A 21,159-nucleotide genomic window follows, 5' to 3' on the forward strand; every position below is an offset into this window, starting at 1 on the left:
ATCTCTAATCTCTCGCTGACACTTTGACCCTGCACACTGCAGCCATTCTGTTTAAAATTCAAGACAGAAGTCGCAAAACATGAATTACAGAAACGTTGTTGCTGAAGCTGTCATTACCCTGAATGCTAGTGGTATTGTCTCATGACAGCCTGCCTGTTCAATGTGGCTCTCATTCGTCCGCCACGCCATCACCTCGCCACTTCATCACACCGGGCACCACATTTAAAGTACTGCTGTGCATACACCTCCCAGTGCTTTCAGCCCAGGACTGCTGCAGACAAGACATGGCCCCGAAAGGCTAGAAGACTGCAGCCCCCAGGTTTAGTGATGTGTCCCTTGAGCGCCTTTTGGACGCCGAGGAGGCTTGCCATGATGTCCTCTACCCCAGCTCTGCCAATGCTGCAAAGTAGTGGTTGGCCCTCCAGTGCAAAAGAGGATGAATGATCTCATCTGTGCCGCCAGGGTAAGGCAACCATCTCATCACTCTAGACTCACACACTCACAAGCCCATCACACACTCACTGGCATCTCACTCACTGCCAGCTCAAGGGACACCACCATCCACTCTCTCTCACACACACTGTCACATCTCCATCTAGCCTCATCTCCTCTGGAGACCACCTCCTCAGCCCTCACCATCTTGAGGCCACTTGCAGACATCAACTTGTGTCCCCACAGACACACCCTGGGATACTCCCCTTCCCCAGTACAGCCCTCATCCTGCAGCCTCTTCCCTTGCCTGAGGCCACTTCTCCCCCTTCGCCAAGCAAGCCCTAGCCCTGCAGCCGTACAAAGCCACCCCCGCCTTATGGTTGATCTGGTAGGTAGAGACCTGTCTGTGAGCCCCCCTAAAAGTGATGTGTGCTGTCTGCAAAGCCTAGCACTGATGACAGCGAGTGCTGCCCGAAGCAAGGTGGGCAAACAAACCTCGAAGTCCTGAGCGCAGTGCAGCCAGCCAGGTTCACGTCGCAGTTGTGAAACACATCAGTGTACAATCACGCCAACATGGCAGCAGGGAGGATGATTCTGGCAGACTAGCCTCATAATGAAGTGCAGATATATTACAACGAAGCCCCCGACATCTGCCGGCAGGAAATGCGGCCCACCATCGATGGGCTAAGTGGACAATCGCAAACGGGTTTCACGACATCGTGAAACAAACTTTTGGCCTTCTCGTCATACAGTCCACTCACGCCGCCAAGCACACCCGACGCCAGCAGGCACAGGCGATTCCACCCTGTGATTTTCCTCCCATCGAAATCCAGGGCTGCAGCACTTCCATTCCCCAACCCCCTCAACCTCCACACAAACTCCCGACAGCTTGCTGCTGTACATAGGCCTTGGGCTAGATTTTCAAATGTGAGGGCGGTAAACAGGAACTGGGACAACACTTCCGAACGTGTGGACGCGTGTGCCCACCGGCGTCGGGCGTGCTCACCGGCGTGAGTGAACAAAATGGCGAAAAGGCCAAAAGTTTGTTACAGGATATTGTGAAACCAGTCTGCAATCGTCCGCTAGGCCTGTCGATGGTGGGCCGCATTTCCTGCCATCAGATGTCAGGCACCTCATTGTAATACATCTGCATATCATTGTAAGGCAAGTCCGAACGTGCCCCTGGAGGGAAACTGTCACTCTTTGAGATTTTGACTGAGACGCCCCTTATTAGTATGGAGCAGGTTCTCCGTCTAATTAAGGGTGGAGGGCGGACTCTCGAAGTTGACGGGCCAGAGGTCTTCCAACACCAGAGACACAGCCGGTTGCAAGAGAGGGTAAGTAACTGAGATGGCACTTCAGTATGGAGGTACCCTCTCAGCAATGATTTTAAAAATGCAATAAAAAAATGGAAAAAACAGCCAGGCAACCACTGTGGGGTGGGAAGTGATAGAAATCCCCCTATATTAGGTGGCCTTTGGCTGCAATCCCACCCAGGGAGGGTCCTTAGTCCTGCCTAGAACAACAGCACCCCACCATCCCTCGGCCTACTGCCGCTCTAGGCAGCTAACCTGTCCCCCTTTGCATCGGGAAACTGGAAGCCAACTGGAAAATCCCAGCCAGCCTCCTTACCGTTCACGAGGCTCTTGATGAGTCTTGCTGGACCACAAACCCACTTCAGCCAAAAATGGGCGCTGCCGGGAACAGGGGTCAGGAGACTGGCACACCAGCCAGCGCCAGTATTTTCGGACCCCATCCACCTCTGTTCCCTTCCTTGGGGAGGCCTGAAAACCCTGTGTTGTAGCTTCACAGATCGAGTATGCTCACATCTTCGCAATTTTTTGAAATGCATTTCACTGCTGGAGTGCGGACAGCATTCTGAGAAAAGGAATCAGTTAATAAGTGTTGCCTCAGTGTCCTCCTCATGTGCACAAGCTGCAAACGCAAACATTCCCTTACTCTTGGAGCAAACTCTACCAGAATGTAACTGTGGCCTCCTGCCTTAGGTCCCATTTTTGATCGAAAGCCAAATAAGAGGAATGTGTGCACAGCCCAGACATCTCAGCAGTGTCTCAAGTGGCTATGAGTGGGATGCTTCAAAACGTTTTCAGTGTTCAGATTAACAAGTGGATGCTTAAACGTGGGATGTTCCATTTCAGACACAATCACTCCTCAAGAAAAGATAATCTGTTTCAATCATTCATGTGATACTGAAAAGTCTTGCAAAGTAAGGCCCTGATATTCACTCAGGGCTGGAAAGAGAACAGGCAGTAAGCGGGGGTGGTGAGAGGGGTGGGAGGGGGGCGTGGGGGGGTGGGTGGGGTGTGGGGGTGGGGGGGATGGGTGTGGCTGGTGGGTAAGGTGCAGGGTAGCATTCTCAGATGGCAAACAAGAAGTCAGGGTATCCCCCACGACCTACAGAAATGAACTTCTTCGGGAAGATGCGGAGGAGCAGTCAAGGCACCGGAGGGTGCAGACAAACCTCCAAATAAACCATCTACCCAACTCTTCAACCACTACCTGCACCATTTATGGCAGAGTCTGCAAATTGCACAATGGACTTTCCAGCCATCTCAGAACCCATCAAACCGGAGTGTAAGTGAGTCGCCCTCTGTCCTGAGGGACTGCCCAGGAAGAGGATAATTCAACACAAAGCGACTTTGAAACTTTTTCAACAGCTTTTCCACCCAAGAGCCAACCAGATTGACAGGTTGGTTGCCTGTTGGGTGGGACAGCAGCCGGGGTGTGGAGTGCATTGAAGGCACCTACCCTTTGGATCCAACCCATTTGCTTTCTTTAACCTCCTGGGATTCCTGAGTCAAAAACAACAATATTGTCAAATCACAGCCCCCTTAGAAGATGTCAGTAACTGACCGGCTCCTGAGAGTGAGTTGGTCAACTACCCTCACCCCCGACATATTTCTGTTAAAACCAGAAATAGACAAACTGAAGGCAGGTTGGGATCGGATTTAAGAATTTAAAAAATTCTGCTTTCCAATCCATGCCTAACCCATCATTCCTTGGAGGTTAAATATCGCAGAAAAGAGAGACATGTTGCTGAAGCAGTGTGTCTTGCACTCATCAAGACAAACACAAGAATTCCAAATTTCAAACGATCACAACGATTTATACTGCAAGAGAAAAGGCTGCTAACTGGTCGGCAAGTTGAATCTGACTAGCCAAGGCATTGCCATGAAGAAAGCAATGGGTAACTGTAGGCTCACCAAGGTTCCAGGTAATTCAAAAAGGGCATAAGATTTCAACATGTTCCTTTTGTTTACAGAGAACAGGTCCCAGTGTATGAATGTATGTCACTTCTATCGAGCTTTAATGACCACCTCACAAGCTCAACTGATTGTCTTAAGTTGGTTGCTAGTGTAGCTACTGGTGCACTCAGGATTGTTCAGCAAGTGCCGCCCAATCACAGAATTGCACCTAACAGTATAAATTTTGTTTTGGTTTTTGCGAGCACAGGCTGGTTGAGAACAATTTGTACTCTGCTTGGGATTTATTTTTTATTCATTCATAGGATGTGGGCATCGCTGGCTAGGCCAGTATTTATTGCCCATCCCTAATTGCCCTTGTTTAGAGGGCATTGTTGTGGGTCTGGAGTCACATGTAGGCCAGACCAGGTGAGGATGGCAGATGTCCCTCCCTAAAAGACATTAGTGAACCAGATGGATTTTTACAACAATTGACAATGGTTTCATGATCATCAGACTTTTAATTCCAGATTTTTATTGAATTTAAATTCCACCATCTGATTCGAACCTGGGTCCCCAGAATTACTAGTCCAGCAACAATACCACAATGCCGCCACCTCCCCCAGTATTGCTTATAGGTCTGTACTCTTTTTTTTAATTCATTCAAGGGCTGTGGACTTGACTGGCTGGGCCAGCATTTATTGCCCATCCCTATTTACCCTTGAGAAGGTGGTGGTGAGCTGCCTTCTTGAACCGCTGCAGTCCATGTGGTGTAGGTACACCCACACTGCTGTTAGAGAGGGAGTTCCAGGATTTTGACTTAGTGACAGTGAAGGAAGAGCGATATATTTCCAAGTGAGGATGGTGAGTGGCTTGGAGGGAAATTTTCAGGTGGTGATGTTCCCATGTGTCTGCTGCCCTTGTTCCTCTAGATGGTAGTGGCCTTAAGTTTGGAAGGTGCTGTCTCCAGAGCCTGTCTCCTGAAGGGTTTAAGGACCTTTCATAATAACACATTGTCTTTTAGGAGGGCAGTCTAGGAGCACCACTCTCTCAAACTTACACTGGCAGTCACATTCTACTACCTGTCCCATTGCTGCCAAGCGCAAGATAAAAGTGAACTTGCTGGCATCATGGTATTAGCATGTGAAGTGCCAACAACATCCAGGGAGTTTAACATTTATCTGGCCATAAGACCATAAGACATAGGAGCAGAAATTAGGCCATTCGGCCCATCAAGTCTGCTCCGCCATTCAATCATGGCTGATAAGTTTCTCAACCCCATTCTCCTGCCTTCTCCCCGTAACCTTTGATCCCCTTACCAATCAAGAACCTATCTATCCCAGTCTTAAATACACTCAATGACCTGGCCTCCATAGATTCACCACTCTCTGGCTAAAGAAGTTTCTCCTCATCTCTGTTCTAAAAGGTCTTCCCTTTACTCTGTGGCTGTGCCCTCGGGTCTTAGCCTCTCCTACTAATGCAAACATCTTCCCCACATCCACTCTATCCAGGCCTTTCAGTATTCTGTAAATTTCAATCAGATCCCCCCTCATCCTTCTAAACTCCATCGAGTATAGACCCAGAGTCCTCAAACGTTCCTCATATGTTAAGCCTTTCATTCCTGGGATCGTTCTCGTGAACCTCCTCTGGACCGTCTCCAGGGCCAGAACATCCTTCCTGAGATACGGGACCCAAAATTGCTCACAATATTCTAAACGTGGTCTGACCAGAGCTTTAAAAAGCCTCAGCAGCACACCCCTGCTTTTATATTCTAGTCCTCTCTTAATAAATGCCAACATTGCATTTGCCTTCCTAACTACCGACTCAACCTGCAAGTTAACCTTAAGAGAATCCTGGACTAGAACTCCCAAGTCCCTTTGCACTCCAGATTTCTGAATTCTCTCCCCATTTAGAAAATAGTCTATGCCTCAATTCTTCCTACCAAAGTGCATGACCTCACACGTTGTATTCCATCTGCCACTTCTTTGCCCATTCTCCTAACCTGTCCAAATCCTTCTGCAGTCTCCCCACCTCCTCAATACTACCTATCCCTCCACCTATCTTTGTATCATCTGCAAACTTAGCCAGGATGCCCTCAGTTCCTTCATCTAGATCATTGGCCATTGACTGTAAGAGATCAAGGCCAGCAGCCAGAGATCTGCACATGAAGTGGAGTCCAACCCAAGGTTATCTTTGATTATACTGAATGGCAAAGCAGGCCCGACAGGCTGTATTGTCTTCTCTGGCTTCTATTTCTTATATGCTTCTGTTCTTAACAGTTGCAGAGTTTTGGGGACGACAACAACAACTTAAATCCATATAGCACCTTTAACTGGTAAAACAGCCCAAGGTGAGAGACAGAGAGCTCAGGGTTCAATGCCTATGCTTCTCTCTCCATTCAGGACATGACTCAGACTGTCATAACATCCAAAGGGACTCTTGTAGTTCATATACCAGGAGGTGGTTTACACAAACTAGCAGCTGACATGTAGGCTCAATCTGCCTGGGTTTGTTTAAGCAAGCCCACCGCTGAGATAAGGGAGAACGATTCAGCAACATAACATTCACAAGCAGGCTCCACATTTGCCAGGCTTTCCAAATCCAAACTAAAACAGCAAAATTTTTAAAACTGCTTTAACATTAAAACAGAAAATCTTGGAAAAAAGTAACAAAGTCCCCTGAATGAAGAAGAGATAGGTCATTGTTGTGGATAGCAACCCTTTACAACCCGCCATTAGGCTTCCATTCAGTCAGATCATACAAGCATATGAATCAGGAGCAGGAGTAGGATATTCAGCCCCTTGAGCCTGCTCCGCCATTTGATAAGATCATGGCCTATCTGACTGTGGCCTCAACACCACTTCCCTGCCTATCCCCCATACTCTTTCCCTTGTTCATCAAGAACTGATCTATTTCTGCCTTATAAGCATTAAATGACCCTGCCTCCACCACTCTCTGGGGAATAGAGTTCCACAGAGACACAATCGGGGAACCCAATGGAAAGTCTACCCTTACTATTACAAAGTGAATGGATTTGTTATGTCTTGTATGTTTCAAACACATTAGAAGCTGTTTTGCGCTATCAGTTATAAGTATAAAGCCATTCACGTCCATTGTTAAATGGAACCCAACCATCTGGCGAAATGTGAAACTAGACGCAAATCTTTTTCTTAATGGTTAGTTTATTTACGGAATGCAATATTACATATGCCTGCCTCCTACGTACCAACAGCCAGTGTTCCAGCGGTATCTCTTTATATTCTTTTGTGTAAACAATGGAACAAAAAAAACTAATTAACAAATAAACTAAGTAAATTGACTGCCCCCTTCAGTTTCCGTTTATACTCTTTTGATTAAACAAAAATTAGATTGGCTAATTAACCAATTGCCAAGTTAAATAAAAGTGTTAGCTACTTAAAGGGGCACTGCAACAAAAGACAAAATCTTAAAGGAAACTTAACAAATTAAAATAAAATGTCCTTTTGGAGGCTAATGAAGCACTCCAACAGTCTCTCTTTATTAGTGCTCTAAGTACTTAATTAAGCAATGCCCTTCACCTGTGTGTCTTAATAACATAATTAACATACAATTACATCTATTAACTATTGTTCTTCCTTCCCTCTATGTTTTGGTCAGTAAAGGGGCTGAACTGTTATTTTCAAAGGATCGATACCTTAAACCAGATATTCTTCCATTGGGGTTATTAAGGGGGTGCTAAAAGGCTGGTCTAGTCAAGATAAAGTAGGTGTACTACAGGGCAACCCTTCGGATCAGTCTGGTTGCTTGAATCCCTGCTTATTGCTGGAAGTGGACACAGGAACTATCAGAGCCACTTGCATTGTAACCGATTGCTGTCACACCTGAAGCAATCTGTTCTAGAAATCAGCAGCAATTCAAACAACTCCTTCTGGGTGGCCAATGAATCACAGAATCTTTACAGTACAGAAGGAGGCTATTCGGCCCATCGAGTCTGCACTGGCTCTCTGAAAGAGCATTCTACCTAGTCCCATTCCCCTGCCTTATCCCCGTAACCTTGCACATTCTCTCTTTTCAGATAGTAATCCAATTCCCTTTTGAATACCTCAATGGAACCTGCCTCCATCACCCTCCGGGAAAGTTCGTTCCAGACTCCAACCACCCTCTGAGTGAAGAAATATTTTCTCACATCACTTTTTCTCCTTTTGCCAAATATTTTGAATCTGTGCCCTCTAGTTCTTGATGCTCAAATGAATGGGAACAATTTCTCACTATTTACGCTGTCCATACCCATAGTTAGGATCTTGAATGCCTCTATCAAGTCTCCTCTCAGCCTTCTTTTCTCCAAGGAAAACAGTCCCAACCTCTTCAATCTATCCTCATAGCTGCAGTTCTTCATCCCGGGAATCATTATTGTGAATCTCCTCTGTACTCTCTGCATCTGTAGCATTGGGTTCAGTTTTGGGTATGGCAGCTCAAGATAAACTGGTCTTGGAGGGAGTACAGTGCAGATTCACCAGAACAATACTTAAATTATGAGGACAGGTTCCATAATGTGACTTGTTTTCCCTTGTGTTTCAAAGGTTGAAAAGTAATTGAATCAATGTGTTTAAAATGATAAAGGGATTTGACAGGGCAGATAGAGAGGAGGAAATTTTAAGATTGGAGCTAAAACACTTAAAAGCAAACTCAGAAAGAACATTTTCACATAAATGGTTGTGGGAATCCAGAACTCTCTCCTGCCCCACAAATAATTGTGGATGTTGGAACAATAGAAACTTTAAAACTGCCATCCATTCATTTTTGTTGGGCAAGGGGATCAAGGGATATGGAGCAAAGGGCGGGGGGGAAATATGATCTTTTGATCAACTTTGTGCTGGCGATACCTTCACAAAGCTTGTAAACTGAATGATGTCCAATCAAACTTTTTTCATGCACATCCATTTTTGCTCCCATTCTCTTTCCCATAAAACATCTCCTAATCCTCACAAAAGGCAGGAATACTCTCACAGATTAAATAGAAAAAAATGCAAACCTGAAATAAAAACAGGGGAATGTCTGAGGTAACTTTTGCATCCAAAGAAAGAGTTGAGGTACAAATCTGCCATGAATGGTAGAACAGTCTCAGCAGGCAGCTGGCTAAATGGTCTACTCTTGTTCTTGCGTTCCCATAATGCAGCTTCTGTGACTATTCTGCTGAGCTTCAGTTAAGTTAAAACTTTCTGTGGCATCTCCTGATTGTGGCATGAAAGCAGGAGTTGTTGAAGCATGGCTAGAGGCAGATTTTCAAATTCTCTTCTCAGATTTGGCAAAGGGTATGTTGACTACAAGGGGACTTGAGTACAGGAACAAAGCTGTCTTGCTGCAACTGTATAGAGCCTTGGTGAGACCACATCTGGAGTACTGTGTACAGTTCTGATCTCCTTAAATAAGGAAGGATATACTTGCCACAGAGGGAGAACTACTGATGTTCACCAGACTAATCCCTGGATGGAAGGATTGTCTTCTGAAAAGAGATTGAAGAAACTGGGCCTGTATTCTCTGGAGTTTTGAAGAGTGAGAGGTGATCTCATTGAAACTTATAAAATTCTTACAGGCCGTGACAAGGTGGAAGTAGATAGGATGTTTCCCCTGGCTGGTGAGTGTAGAATAAGGGTACATAATCTCAGAATAAGGGGCAGGCCATTTAAGACTGAGATGAGGAGGAATTTCTTCACTCAGGGGCTGGTGAATCATCAGAATTCTCTACTCCAGAGAGCTGTAAAAGTTCAATCATTGATCATGTTCAAAACAGAAATTCATATAGTTCTGGGGACGAATGACTTCAAGGGATATGGGGATAGCACGGAAAAGTGGTTTGAGGTAGATGATCAGCTATGATCTAATTGAATGGCGGAGCAGGTTCGATGGGCCGAATGGCCTACCCCTGTTCCAATGTCCCTATGCATTTGTTAAAGCAACAAGGTTGGTCTCTGCCATCTTCTTGGGGGTTATAAAACACGGTCTCTTGGAAAAACAGGAAAGAGAATGAATGGGATACAAGTCTCCAAGAATGCTGAGAACTCAGCAAAAAATCCTGAAGCTCCCTAACTTCACCCTCACCTTATCTTTTCCCTTTCTTTGGCACTAAAAGTTATCTCCAACATCAAGTGTTTCTCACAGAATCTTTACAGCGCAGGAGGCGGCCATTTGGCCCATCGAGTCTGCTCTGAAAGAGCATTCTGCCTAGTATCACTCCCCGGCCTTACCCCCGTAACTTTGCACATGCTCTTTTTTCGGATAGCAATCCAGTTCCATTCTGAATACCTCAATCAAACCTGCCTTCTTGTTTTTCAGATTTGCAATTTCTTTTCCTGTTTAATCTGTGTCAGTGGTCTTGCCTTGTGTTACGATCAGCAGCTTATTTATGAGAAAGAGATTGAGAGCAAAAAATGGATGCGTGTCAAAAATAAAAATTGATTGGGTGTCCTTCAGTTTACAAGCTTGGTGAAGACGTCACAAGTGCAAAGTTGGTCATCAGATGATATTTATAAATACAAAATATCTTATTGACTTAATTCACTAGCATCTATCTCAGTTACTTTAGTTAATCATTTCCTCTATGTGGCTTCCCCTTCTGACTCATTAGTTAATGCATTGGAACTCATTCATAAAAAAATTCCTAGCTCAGGCACTGCTCGGATTGATGGACGGTGACAGCTCCCGAGGGCAGGGCTTCCTCCCAAGTGTGAGTGGAGTCCCAATCTCTACCAATTTAGCCAGCCCGCTGCACAGTATGGCTGTGGGGTGGGCTGGCAGGGAACAAGTCAGCTTCCGGCTGACTTTATTCCAGGGGAGCATTCCGCCCTCCCTTGAGAAATAGCGCAATGTTCTTTCAACCACACCAGACCTTAAGAGTTGCAACAGCACATGTACTTCAGACACCTATTCAGTCAGCACAGAATTTGAGGCAGCAGTCTACCTGGAATTCACTGACATTAATCATGTATTCTAAACCCCCAAAAAATAGAGCCGGGCTCAGCTTGAGGTTGGAGTCATGTGAACTGCGATCATCCACTCTACACCGGGACAATCAGCCCATTGGCAAATAGGTCCCATTGTAGAGTTAGCTTGTTACTGGTTACAGAAAACAAAATTAGCTCAATGAAATAGTTGGCACCAAGTTAAAAAGCAGGATAAATAGAACATAGGTTTTGCATTTCAGAACAGTAATGTCCCTCATTCTGACCAGCTCAAAATATAATCCCTTTCCCCATCAGATATTTTACTTTAAAGACACAATGGCCTATAAATTGTGTCATGGCCAGGGTGCTGTTTATGCACACTCTCCCATTCAAAAGTTGAGGCCTGAGGCTCTCTGAATATGATCAAGACCTAAGGTCATTAGATCTAAACCTGTTTTTGAATGCAGTTCTTCCTCCAAGTCATATTCCCACAATCGCTGGTCTTGTGTTAACTGGCTTAAGCCTAGCCAACCTCTAATCTTCCTCTTTGGTGCTTCAGAGCAGATTTTGAAGAGAGGTAGGGATAGAAAGAAGTAAAATAGCAGAAAAGAATTCCATACTCACGTTTTGAGGGCAGTACTCCATCTTCTGGTAAAACTCCAGTCCCCTTTCCAAGGGCTCCATTGAACTCATGCAACAGTCGTCCATGCCATTTTTTATGACCTCATCGATCATTTTGACTGGGAAAGTACATAGGGCTGACCTACTGCGCACATCTTTGCTTTGGGGATCACTTTCTGCAAAAACTCCAAACAACACATCATCTGTTTCCGAAACATCAAGCTCCTCGGCAAGATGTGCACCCGGTTTAGCCAAATAAGCAGCTTGCAATATGTTGTATAGGGTTTCCCTACCACCAGCTGTTCTCCTCCTACGTCTTGGCTCATGCTCGCATTGCAGAACAAGCTCACGGTAATTTCTGACCTCGTACTCTCCAACCTTCAAACGAGCGATTCTAGTCTCATAGCTTTTTAAAGTTGTGCTTTGCTTTTGAACAGTTAGAAAATAGACATAATCTTCAGTGCTGAAAGAATAAACATAATCTATAGGGTAGGAGTCTAGAAATTCATTCAGCACAGTTAAAGAAGATTCATTGCGAGAAGGAAATTCAAACCCATCCAGTGATCCCAGCAATCTCTTCATTGATATTGACTTTGGACTGTAAGTTTTTGCCAACGTACTGTTGACCGTGGCACCAATGAACAAATAGGTGACAAATAAATCTGCATGAACATGCACTTGGGTTCCCAATGGGCTTGCCACACAATCAGGACAATAGTCCGGCCTGTTGTTTTCTTTCTTGAATAGACAATTTGCATCACTTAGATTACCTTCTTCAATATTGTGCCGGTAGCAGATGCCATGTTGAGAGCTTCCACAGTTATATAAGGTTGGATCAATAGCATCAAACACGAGAACTTCATTATCATTATCTTCCATGCCAATTGCTGGTTCCCAGTCTGTTGCACAAAGTTTGCATATTGCACAGTCCGGGCTGCCAACTGGACCAGTCTGAAGCTCAGATGTCTTTTCGAGAGCTCCATTTAAAGCATACAAGCGGTTCCGCACAGCTAGGTACACGTTTTGTGGACTATACTCGTACACCACTACATTCTGGATTGGCTGCCCTGCATTAAAACTTGTCAGGGTGTAGTGGAAATCAAAGTTGAAGTGCTTTGCCTCCCTCGGGCACTTTTGAGTATCGCAGAATGAAATACTTGTCGACAAGCAGACAGTTAGCCAAAGGAGGATTTCTGTCCCTAATTGCATCCCGTTGCCAGGTGTCACTTCAACAAGGCGAGCCGGTAGGTGAAGGGGGATCGACAATTACCAAATTTTCCCAGGATCAAGAAAAAATCCTTAACTTGTGAGGGTTCTGCTTCAATTCCGGCAACATGACAAAGTAACGAAGAAAACGTGGTCGCAATGCGTTGTTTTATGCACCAAAAATTAGGTAAATGTGGGGCAGTCCAGACTCAAAACTTGTATCTGCTTCAGGGCTGTTCTGTTCCTGTAGAAACCTCGCAGATGTGAAGGTTATCCTACTGCTACACCGGGGAGAAAAAAGTAAAGTTAGCTAGCTGAAAATCAAGGAATGTTGCAGAATTTCCATTTCTCGTGAAGTGTAATAATGCCTAAGTAACAACTAAATAAGCACAAGGAACTTTACAGAACACTCCATCTGCTAAAGAATTCAACATCCTACGGGCTAAAGCATATTCAATCTTTTCATACTCTGCAAGCTTTTAAAATGGATCACCTTGGGGGAATTAAAGAAGTTTTGGGCCAGATCTTTGCTCTGGGTAATTTCTTGATTCGGCAGATCCACCTCAGTTTAAACGGCCCTGCCATACCCAATTTCTGTTCCAGGGAGGCTGGGGGTGCAATTGAGTTGGGCCCGCTGACCCCATTAGCAGATTATAGGGAGCCACAGAGGTGGGCAAGTGCTGAGGCAGGCTGGTTAGAAGGCCCACCTCAGTTCTGTAGGACTTATTTCCAGTTATTTTAGAAGCTATTGGCCCTCTAGCCTTCACCCCTCGCATACCCCCATTCTCCTCTCACACCCTATACCACCTCCTTGGCAACCATGCCCCACTCATGCCCTACACCTCCATGCCACCTCACCCCAGCAACAGCCCAGCATTCATTATAGGCAGACCTCAAGAGCCATGTGGAGATGAGAAAAAAATTCTAACAATCTAATACAGCTCTCACTCCTATACACTTGATCATGAAAAAAAAATTCCCATTCATGAAAGTCATTCAAAGCTTTTAAATATCAAGTGGTTAATCTCTTATTAAAAAAAGACACATTTCTATTCAGACTCCACCTCAAGGATAGATAATCATTTAATAGCCACTTTAAACTGACAATGAAATGGTAAACTCTGAATCCCCTGCTGAGACAAGTGTAACTTTTGAAACTTGGTCAAACATTCATAATGACATAATAATAGCCCTTGGGGAAATGTCAACAAAGATTTTTTTCAAGTTGCATCTGAGGATGAGATTTCCTTAGAATAATCAATCACCCAGCTTTTGTTATTTGAGTTCCCTTGTTCGCATTTCATTCTGGAGTTTAAAAAGAGCTCTGCAGCTCTCTCTACCACCCCCACCCCAGCAACATGATAATTGCTATTTAATCTGTGTTTTTAAATGATGTAGGTTGAGGGATTCATATTGACCAGGACAGTGCCAACACCTCCCCTGCTCTTCAAAAACAGTGCCGCGGGATCAATATCATCCTACAGTATCTTTGATTGTCATCCCTGGACATTATCTGATTAACTGGTCCCCATCAGTGATTCAAAATTACACACTTAAAGCCAACGCAGTATAATGTTGTCATGTCCAATTAATCACCTCAAGTCACTTCCACAACAAATACCGGATGTGTAACTGAGTGCTCAATGCACTCGAACTAGACACAGCCCATGTTTGGACAAAGTGTGTGATCCAATCACATGGATGTTTTCTCACAGTACAAGAATGCATAAATTCTTCAATGATTTTTATTAAATTCCCAAAAGACAATTTTTCTTTTAAAGAAGGGAGACAGCCTTATCCGCTAACAAAATACTTTGAATTTGTCATTCCTGAAATTTGATTGGTGACTCATTAATGACAGAGAAAAGAGACATTTTCCAAATTTCCATTGAAAAGAGCACTTTATCCCACAAGCCCCTCTCCTCCCTCCTCATATAAGATGTGATGGCATACGCAGTGAGCCTGGTCAATTAATACTAATTGCGCTTTTAGTTTTACTAGCTACAAAAATATCTTCCCATTTAGCTTTTTAAATTCAATAACCTCTGTATGATATTCAATGGCCATTATTAACTTCCAAGATGTATTCCAATCTCATCAAAATCTGAGACAAAATCTGAATCATATTTTACTGTAGTTTATGAGAGCACTTGACCCAGCCACTGTGATTACTGTTGAGTAATAAGCTGAAAGCTATTCTACATCCTCTACATATTTTCCATAATAGCTGATAATATCACACACCATCACGTTACGGGCTTGAGGAGGAGGAGCTAACAAAAAATGAAACAGAGGGTATCATTGGCTCAGGACACAACTCCAGATGATCAGCATTGCCAGTTTGCAATAAGCTCTGTGATAATAACTGCAATACTAATATATTGACACACAAACATACCACGTGTATCCTTCTTTCCTCTCTTTTCCACTTTGCAAACAGAATGCAAAGAGTTAAATGCACCGAACAGAGAGGTACTGAGCAATATTCAATCACAAGATGAGGATGTGCCAGCATTTATTGTTCACCCCTAATTACCCTTGGCTGAGTGGCCTCCACTTCACAGTGCAATTAAGAGTCAACCACGTTGCTGTGGATCTGGAATCAAGTACAAGCCAGGGCAGGTTAAAGTTGGCCGATTTCCTTACTGAAGGGCTAGTTATTTTTTTACAAGAACTCGGCAGTTGCATGGTCACAATGAAACTAGCTTTGTTAATTCCATGTTTAGCTCTTAACTAAATTTAAATTCCGCAGCTAGTGAAAGTTCACCAAGGGCTGTGAAGCACTTTGGGATGTCTTGAGGTTGTGAAAGAGCAGACACGATGTAAATATAAGTTTTTCTTAAGACAACATGGATCAGATGAGGAATGGTAATTGTAACTAACAGGACTATCGGAGACCTGCATTGCAGAGTAGCTGATTAAAGCCTAGGATCTTTCGATTTGAATCCCCTTTTCATATCTGCCTTTCTCTTCTCTTTATAAATGTACATGGCTGGTTTATTGGAAGTGAGATACAATAATAAATCACGCCTGATTTTGTTGCACCTCGTCACTGCTTGCTCAGGCAACGAACATCTCATTTTGATGCATTGATCAAAGGCCCATTCTATAACCGTTCTGCGGTTGAACATTTGTGGAAATATTAAATCACTACTCCATTCAAGGTTATTAGGAGAAGCCACATCCTAATGAGATGCCATGAGTCTTTGCCCTCTAGGCAAATCAGTCTGAAATCAAAGACTAAAGGAGATTTGAAGGATTGGTTCCAGGGATGAGGATTTCTCTTTGGATGGATTCATCGGAGGGGTTGGAGGTCTTCTAAATGGGTGGAAGAACGTTAGGAGGACGTTTTTAAGATTATGAGGGGTCTGGACGGAGTGGATGGGGAGAGGCTGTTTCCACTAACAGAAGGGTTGAGAAGCAGAGGACATCGATTTAAGGTGATTGGCGAAAGTGCCAGAAGTGACATGAGGAAAAGCTTTATTGCACCATGGTGGTTAGGATCTGCAAAGCACTGCCTGGCAGTGTGGTAGAGGCAGATTCAGTCATGGCTTTCAAGAGGGAATTGGATAATTACCTGAAGAGAAAAAAAAATTTCAGGTCTTTTTTCACACTTTCATGGGATGTGGACATCGCTGACTAGACCAGCATTTTTATTGCCCATCCCTAATTACCCTTGAAAAGGTGATGGTGAGCTGCCTTCTTGAACCACTGCCGTCCGTGTGTTGTAGGTATACACACTGTGCTGTTAGGGAGGGAGTTCCAGGATTTTGACCCAGTGACAGTGAAGGAATGGCGATATATTTCCAAGTCAGGATGGTGAGTGGCTTGGAGGGGAACTTGCAGGTGGTGGTGTTCCCATGTATCTGCTGCCCTTATCCTTCTAGGCAGTAGAGGTCGCAGGTTTAGAAGCCGCTGTCGAAGGAGCCCTTGGCGAATTCCTGCAGTGCATCTTGTAGATGGAGGGAGTGGATATTAGCGATGGTAAATTGGATGCCAATCAAGTGGGCTGCTTTGTCCTGGGTGGTGTCAAGCTTCTTGAGTGTTGTTGGAGCTGCACTCATCCAGGCAAGTGGAGAGCAGCCACTCTCCATCACATTCCTGTCTTGTGCCTTGTAGATGGTGGACAGGCTTTGGGGCATCAGGAGGGGAGTTACTCACTGAAGAATTCCCAGCCTCTGACCTTCTCTTGTAGCCACAGTATTTATATGGCTGGTCCAGTTCAGTTTCTGGTCAAAGGTAACCCCCCAGGATATTGATAGTGGGGGATTCAGAGATAGTAAGGCCATTGAGCATTAAGGGGAGATGGTTGGATTCTCTTCTTGTTGCCTGGCATTTGTGTGGCACTAATGTTATTTCCCACTTATTAGCCCAAGCCTGAATGGTATCCAGGTCTTGCTACATATGGGGCAGGATTTTGCCCTTTGCGGGGTTGCTTGGTGGGGGTGGGCGGATTGGGGGGGGGGGGGGGGGGGGGGGGGTGGGTTCAGGAAGCCGACTGCCGCCCGTGATTGGCTCCACACTGCAATTTCACACTGGTGGGCCTTACGTGGAATGTGAGCGGCAGCGGTCAGCACTCCCTGAGGTGGCCCTCCCGTCTGAGTGAGGGGCAAGAGTCCCATGCGCCAGCCTGTGCAAGCGGGGGGAGGAGGGCGAGCGGGCCTAGCGCAATCCTCATGCATGCGCGCGAAAGAGCCCTTCAACCTCCCTGAGGCACGGAGCTGCCTCAGGGAGATGAAGCACTGTTTAAAAAAAAAAGAAAGAAAATAAAATTGCCATAAAACATGTTGCCTCATGTGATTCTGTCACCTGAGCTGGGACATGTTCTTAATTTAAAACTAAAATTTATATTTGATGTTAATTTGCTTTGGGAAACCCCATCCCGCCCGTGGATGAAGTTTCCTATAAAATGTAAAGGCCGCGTGGCCTTTTCACCCGCCCGCCAACCGTAAGATTGGGCGGGCAGCGCAAGTTTGAATTTAATTAGCTTCTTATTGGCCTCAATAGGCCTTTGAATTGTCGGCAGGCACGCAGCCGATTCCGGCGCACGCCCGCCAAGCGAAATAGCGTGAGAGCACGCGATGATGTCGGGATGCTCGCCCGACCTCATCACGTGTCATTTTACGCTCCGGCGTGTCGGGCGCGCGCACACCCGCCGAGCGTAATATTCTGCCCCTGGACACAGACTGCTTCAGCATCTGAGGAGTCACGAATGGTGCAGGACATCGTGTAATCGTCAGCAAACATCCCCACTTCCGACCTTACAATGAAGAGAAGCAACGCGGTTGACTCTCAAAGGCCCTCTGAACAACCAACAGGCTCTGGAATTAATAGAAGTGGCAAAAAGAATCAACATTCAATTTTATTCAACCTAGGTAGGTAGATCAGGTGTTTCCCACGTGTCGGTGCAGTCTCGATGGGCCACTTCCCACCCGGCCTCAATATTGAGGCTGGCGGGAGGAGTTCCAGGGCAGAGGGGGAGGTCCAGCAGTTCACCCTTGTCAGGCCTCAGGCCCACATCAGGCACCTCCCCAGGTCTATCGTCCCGCGGGTGTTCCCAAACCCCTCCCCAGCCCAGACTCCTGCCCACCTCTCCACACACCCCCAGGCCTCCCCTCTGCCCCCCCACCATGAGAAACCCCCACAATTGCTTGGTCCTGGACTCAGGGACTTAGAATCTGGGGATTGCTTGTGGTCCCAGTCCTGGCTACTGCTGCCACTGGCACTGTCAGCACGGTAGAGGCGAGACTCTTTGAGGTTGCCCTCCTGTCTGAGCGAGGGGCAAGAATCCCATGCGCCAGCCGATTAACACTCCTCAAAGCGCTAAATGGCCGTGGGGCTGCTGTGATTCTTTGGGAGGCAGGAATGAAAACCCTACCATTTAAAAAAATCTTGCCCATTTGGGGTTGAGTACTTAGAGAACAGGGTGCCAATTTCCAGGGGCATATTCTAAAGCGAACATGAGTATTTCAACAGTAAATGATTAGTACTCAGGTTTACAGTAGTCATTTTAATGGGAGGCAGATGTGTCAATGTGATGACAGGTCATCGAACCGAAACATTAACTCTGTTTTTTTCTCTCCTCATGTGCCACCAGACCTGCTGAGGTTTTCCAACGTTTTTGGTCAGAATTCTCCGGTCCCACCCATGACAGGAATCACCACAGGCAGGACAGAAAATTTAATGGACCAGCCAAAGATCCCTTGACTTCGGGCGGGACGGGAAAATCCCGCCCATCCTGTTTTTATGTCATTCTTATTGATTCGCCTCGAGTGCTACCCAGTCATGAGTCAAGTCGTATAAGAACAAGTCACAGTTATATCGCGCTTTTAGCGCAGTTAAAGGTCCCAAGGCAGGAGCACTATCAGTCGAAAATTGATAGCCACTTGAGGGGGTATCAGGGCAGGTAACCAACGAGCTTTAAGGAGCGACTTAAAGGAAAGGCGAGGGATAGGAGCAGAAAGGTTTAGGGAGGGAATTCCAGGCTGAAGGTAGCACTGCCGAAGATGACGTGAAGGAATCGTGATGCACTCCATAACAGCGCTGTGGGTGAACACCACATGGACTGCAGTGGTTCAAGAAGATGGCTCACCACCACCTTCTCAAGGCCAAATAGGGATTAGGGTTGCCAACAATGATTAAGCGCATTCCTGGAGATTTCATCACGTGACTTGGCCCCCATGCTACAGCCATTAAGTCAGCCAACACATCCATCTTTGTGACGCACTGCCTTCCAACACCAATTGGAAAGCAAAAAGACTCATTACCCAACTGGATGATGCTTGACTGTCAGCCAAACAGCCTTTTTTCCAGGGTTGCACACCGCCGTGTCCTGGAGATTGATCTTCAATTCCTGGAGACTCCCGGCCAATCCTGGAGGGTTGGCAATGCTATTAGGGATGGGCAATAAATGCTGCACTTACCAGCAACGCCCACATCCTGTGAAGGAATAAATAAGAGACCAGAATTGGAGGAGGGCAGAGGTTTTGGAGGGTCTGCTCTAACGTTCAAAAGAAAATGATCAAATCCAAAACAAAAGGCTTGCCCGAGCTTCACATTTTCTCTGTCTCCAGGTTTAATAGGTGCTATTCCACAGCAAAGCAGTTAAATCTGCACTGAGGCTGGCCGCTGTGAATCCCAGCAAGGAAGGAGGAATAGCCCAAATTTCACTCAGCCTTTGATTTTTCCATCAAGGCAGAGAAACAGGACCAGTCATGCAAGGATCAGCAGGTGGAGACCCACATCGTAATAACACTGTCAACAAAAAGCACTGCCCTGTCCAACGGTTCAGTGCAAGAGAATTTTAAATCCAACTACATGTTTACAGATTCTACTATCCTTTTTAACCTCAGAAAATAATTATTTGCAAACAACAACGCTCCTCGGTTGTCACATGCCTGCAGAGACGAGAGTGAGGGAAGCCATTTTAAAAATTAGAATTATATCTGGGCTCTCAGTCACAAAAGCTGAATTAGATCAACCAGAAAGATCCCAGGTTCAGTTTGAATCTGTACTGAGTTAGATATCTCCAATGGAGCAGTTACAAAGAAGTGGCCCTAATCTCTAGTTTATAGCAGGAGAACTGCTGTCCCCATCCCTGGTCACTATCCAATGATGCTACTGGATTGGAGGATATTGGGCAAGGCAGGATTGGTTTCAAAAACTGTCCCCCTCCCATCCCCCCTTATATAAAACCCTCCTAACACTCATAATCATTGCTTGCAAAACCTTGAATGAGGTGTTGTACATCCTATGTTTGATTTGCCTCAAAACAATGCAGGGATTACACTAGTTTCTAAGTGTGTAACATGTTTATTTACACAGGTTAGAAAACATCTCTATAAAATGTCTACACCATGCTTCTCCCAGCTCTAGCAACTTCTAGCAGCTCTGTTTACTTTTCTCTGAGTCAACACACAGGTTTGACCAATCAAGCACAGTGAGCATAGATCAGTTACCAGACTCAAATAATCAAACACAGAACAATTCAACCATTGAACATTACATGAGGTATTGGTGGACTATATCATGGGAACATAGGAACAGGAGCAGGCCAATGAGCTTGTTCCTCCATTCAATTAGATCATCAATGATCTGTATCATCACTCCTTTTGCTTACCTTAGCCCCATACACCGGATGCTTTTAAGTAACATATTATCTATGAAGCTGAGTCTTGAAAGCTCAAATTGACCCTACATCTATAACCCTTAAGGGAAGACTGTTCCAGGTTTCAGCTAACCTTTGTGTGTAAAATTGCTTCCTGATTTCTTCCCTCAATGACCTAATCCTAAATTTAAGATTATATTCCCTTTTTCTTGATTCCCCCACCAGAGGAAATTGTTCCTCTGTATCTACTGTTATGAATGTTGGACTTTATATGGTGGCTATGTTTTAAACTGTCTCCATTAATTCAAGGTAAAATGGAGTAGTTTGGAGAGGGGGGTGTGGCCTACTACAAGATCTGCCTGGCAACAAACCCATGTCACCTGCTTGTAATGGAGACAAAAACTCAAATCAAACCTAATTTTTTTAATTATTGAAAGTAAGGTGGAAGTTTAAATACCTGGACAGAAAAGAGGAAGCTGTTGGCCTTGCTGTGTGAAGATCACAACTAGAGAGATTTGGGGGAAAGTTCCCACAACAGCTGCTATGCCAAGCAGAAGAAAGGGACTGTTTTGTTACGTTAACCAACAAGCAGAGTGAAGGTGAGGTCAGATTCCCTGTTTGAAGAAATGAGGCTTGTGGAGAGGAGTCACTAGAGGGGGCTTTGCTACTG

General features: G+C 45.2%; 1 protein-coding gene across 2 annotated transcripts in view; it reads right to left on the reverse strand.

Moving 5' to 3' along the window:
* The window catches only part of mst1rb (macrophage stimulating 1 receptor b), a 138,230-nt gene that overhangs the window by 112,699 nt on the left and 4,372 nt on the right, over positions 1–21,159 (reverse strand). For both annotated transcript variants that reach the window (XM_041190791.1, XM_041190790.1), the window contains exon 2: positions 11,180–12,663. In XM_041190791.1, coding sequence (XP_041046725.1) covers positions 11,180–12,385 — 1,206 coding nt within the window. In that variant the 5' untranslated portion in view covers positions 12,386–12,663. The remainder of the gene's footprint in view (positions 1–11,179; positions 12,664–21,159) is intronic.

The sequence above is a fragment of the Carcharodon carcharias genome, chromosome 7, assembly GCF_017639515.1.
Source record: "Carcharodon carcharias isolate sCarCar2 chromosome 7, sCarCar2.pri, whole genome shotgun sequence".
Taxonomy (NCBI): Eukaryota; Metazoa; Chordata; class Chondrichthyes; order Lamniformes; family Lamnidae; genus Carcharodon; species Carcharodon carcharias.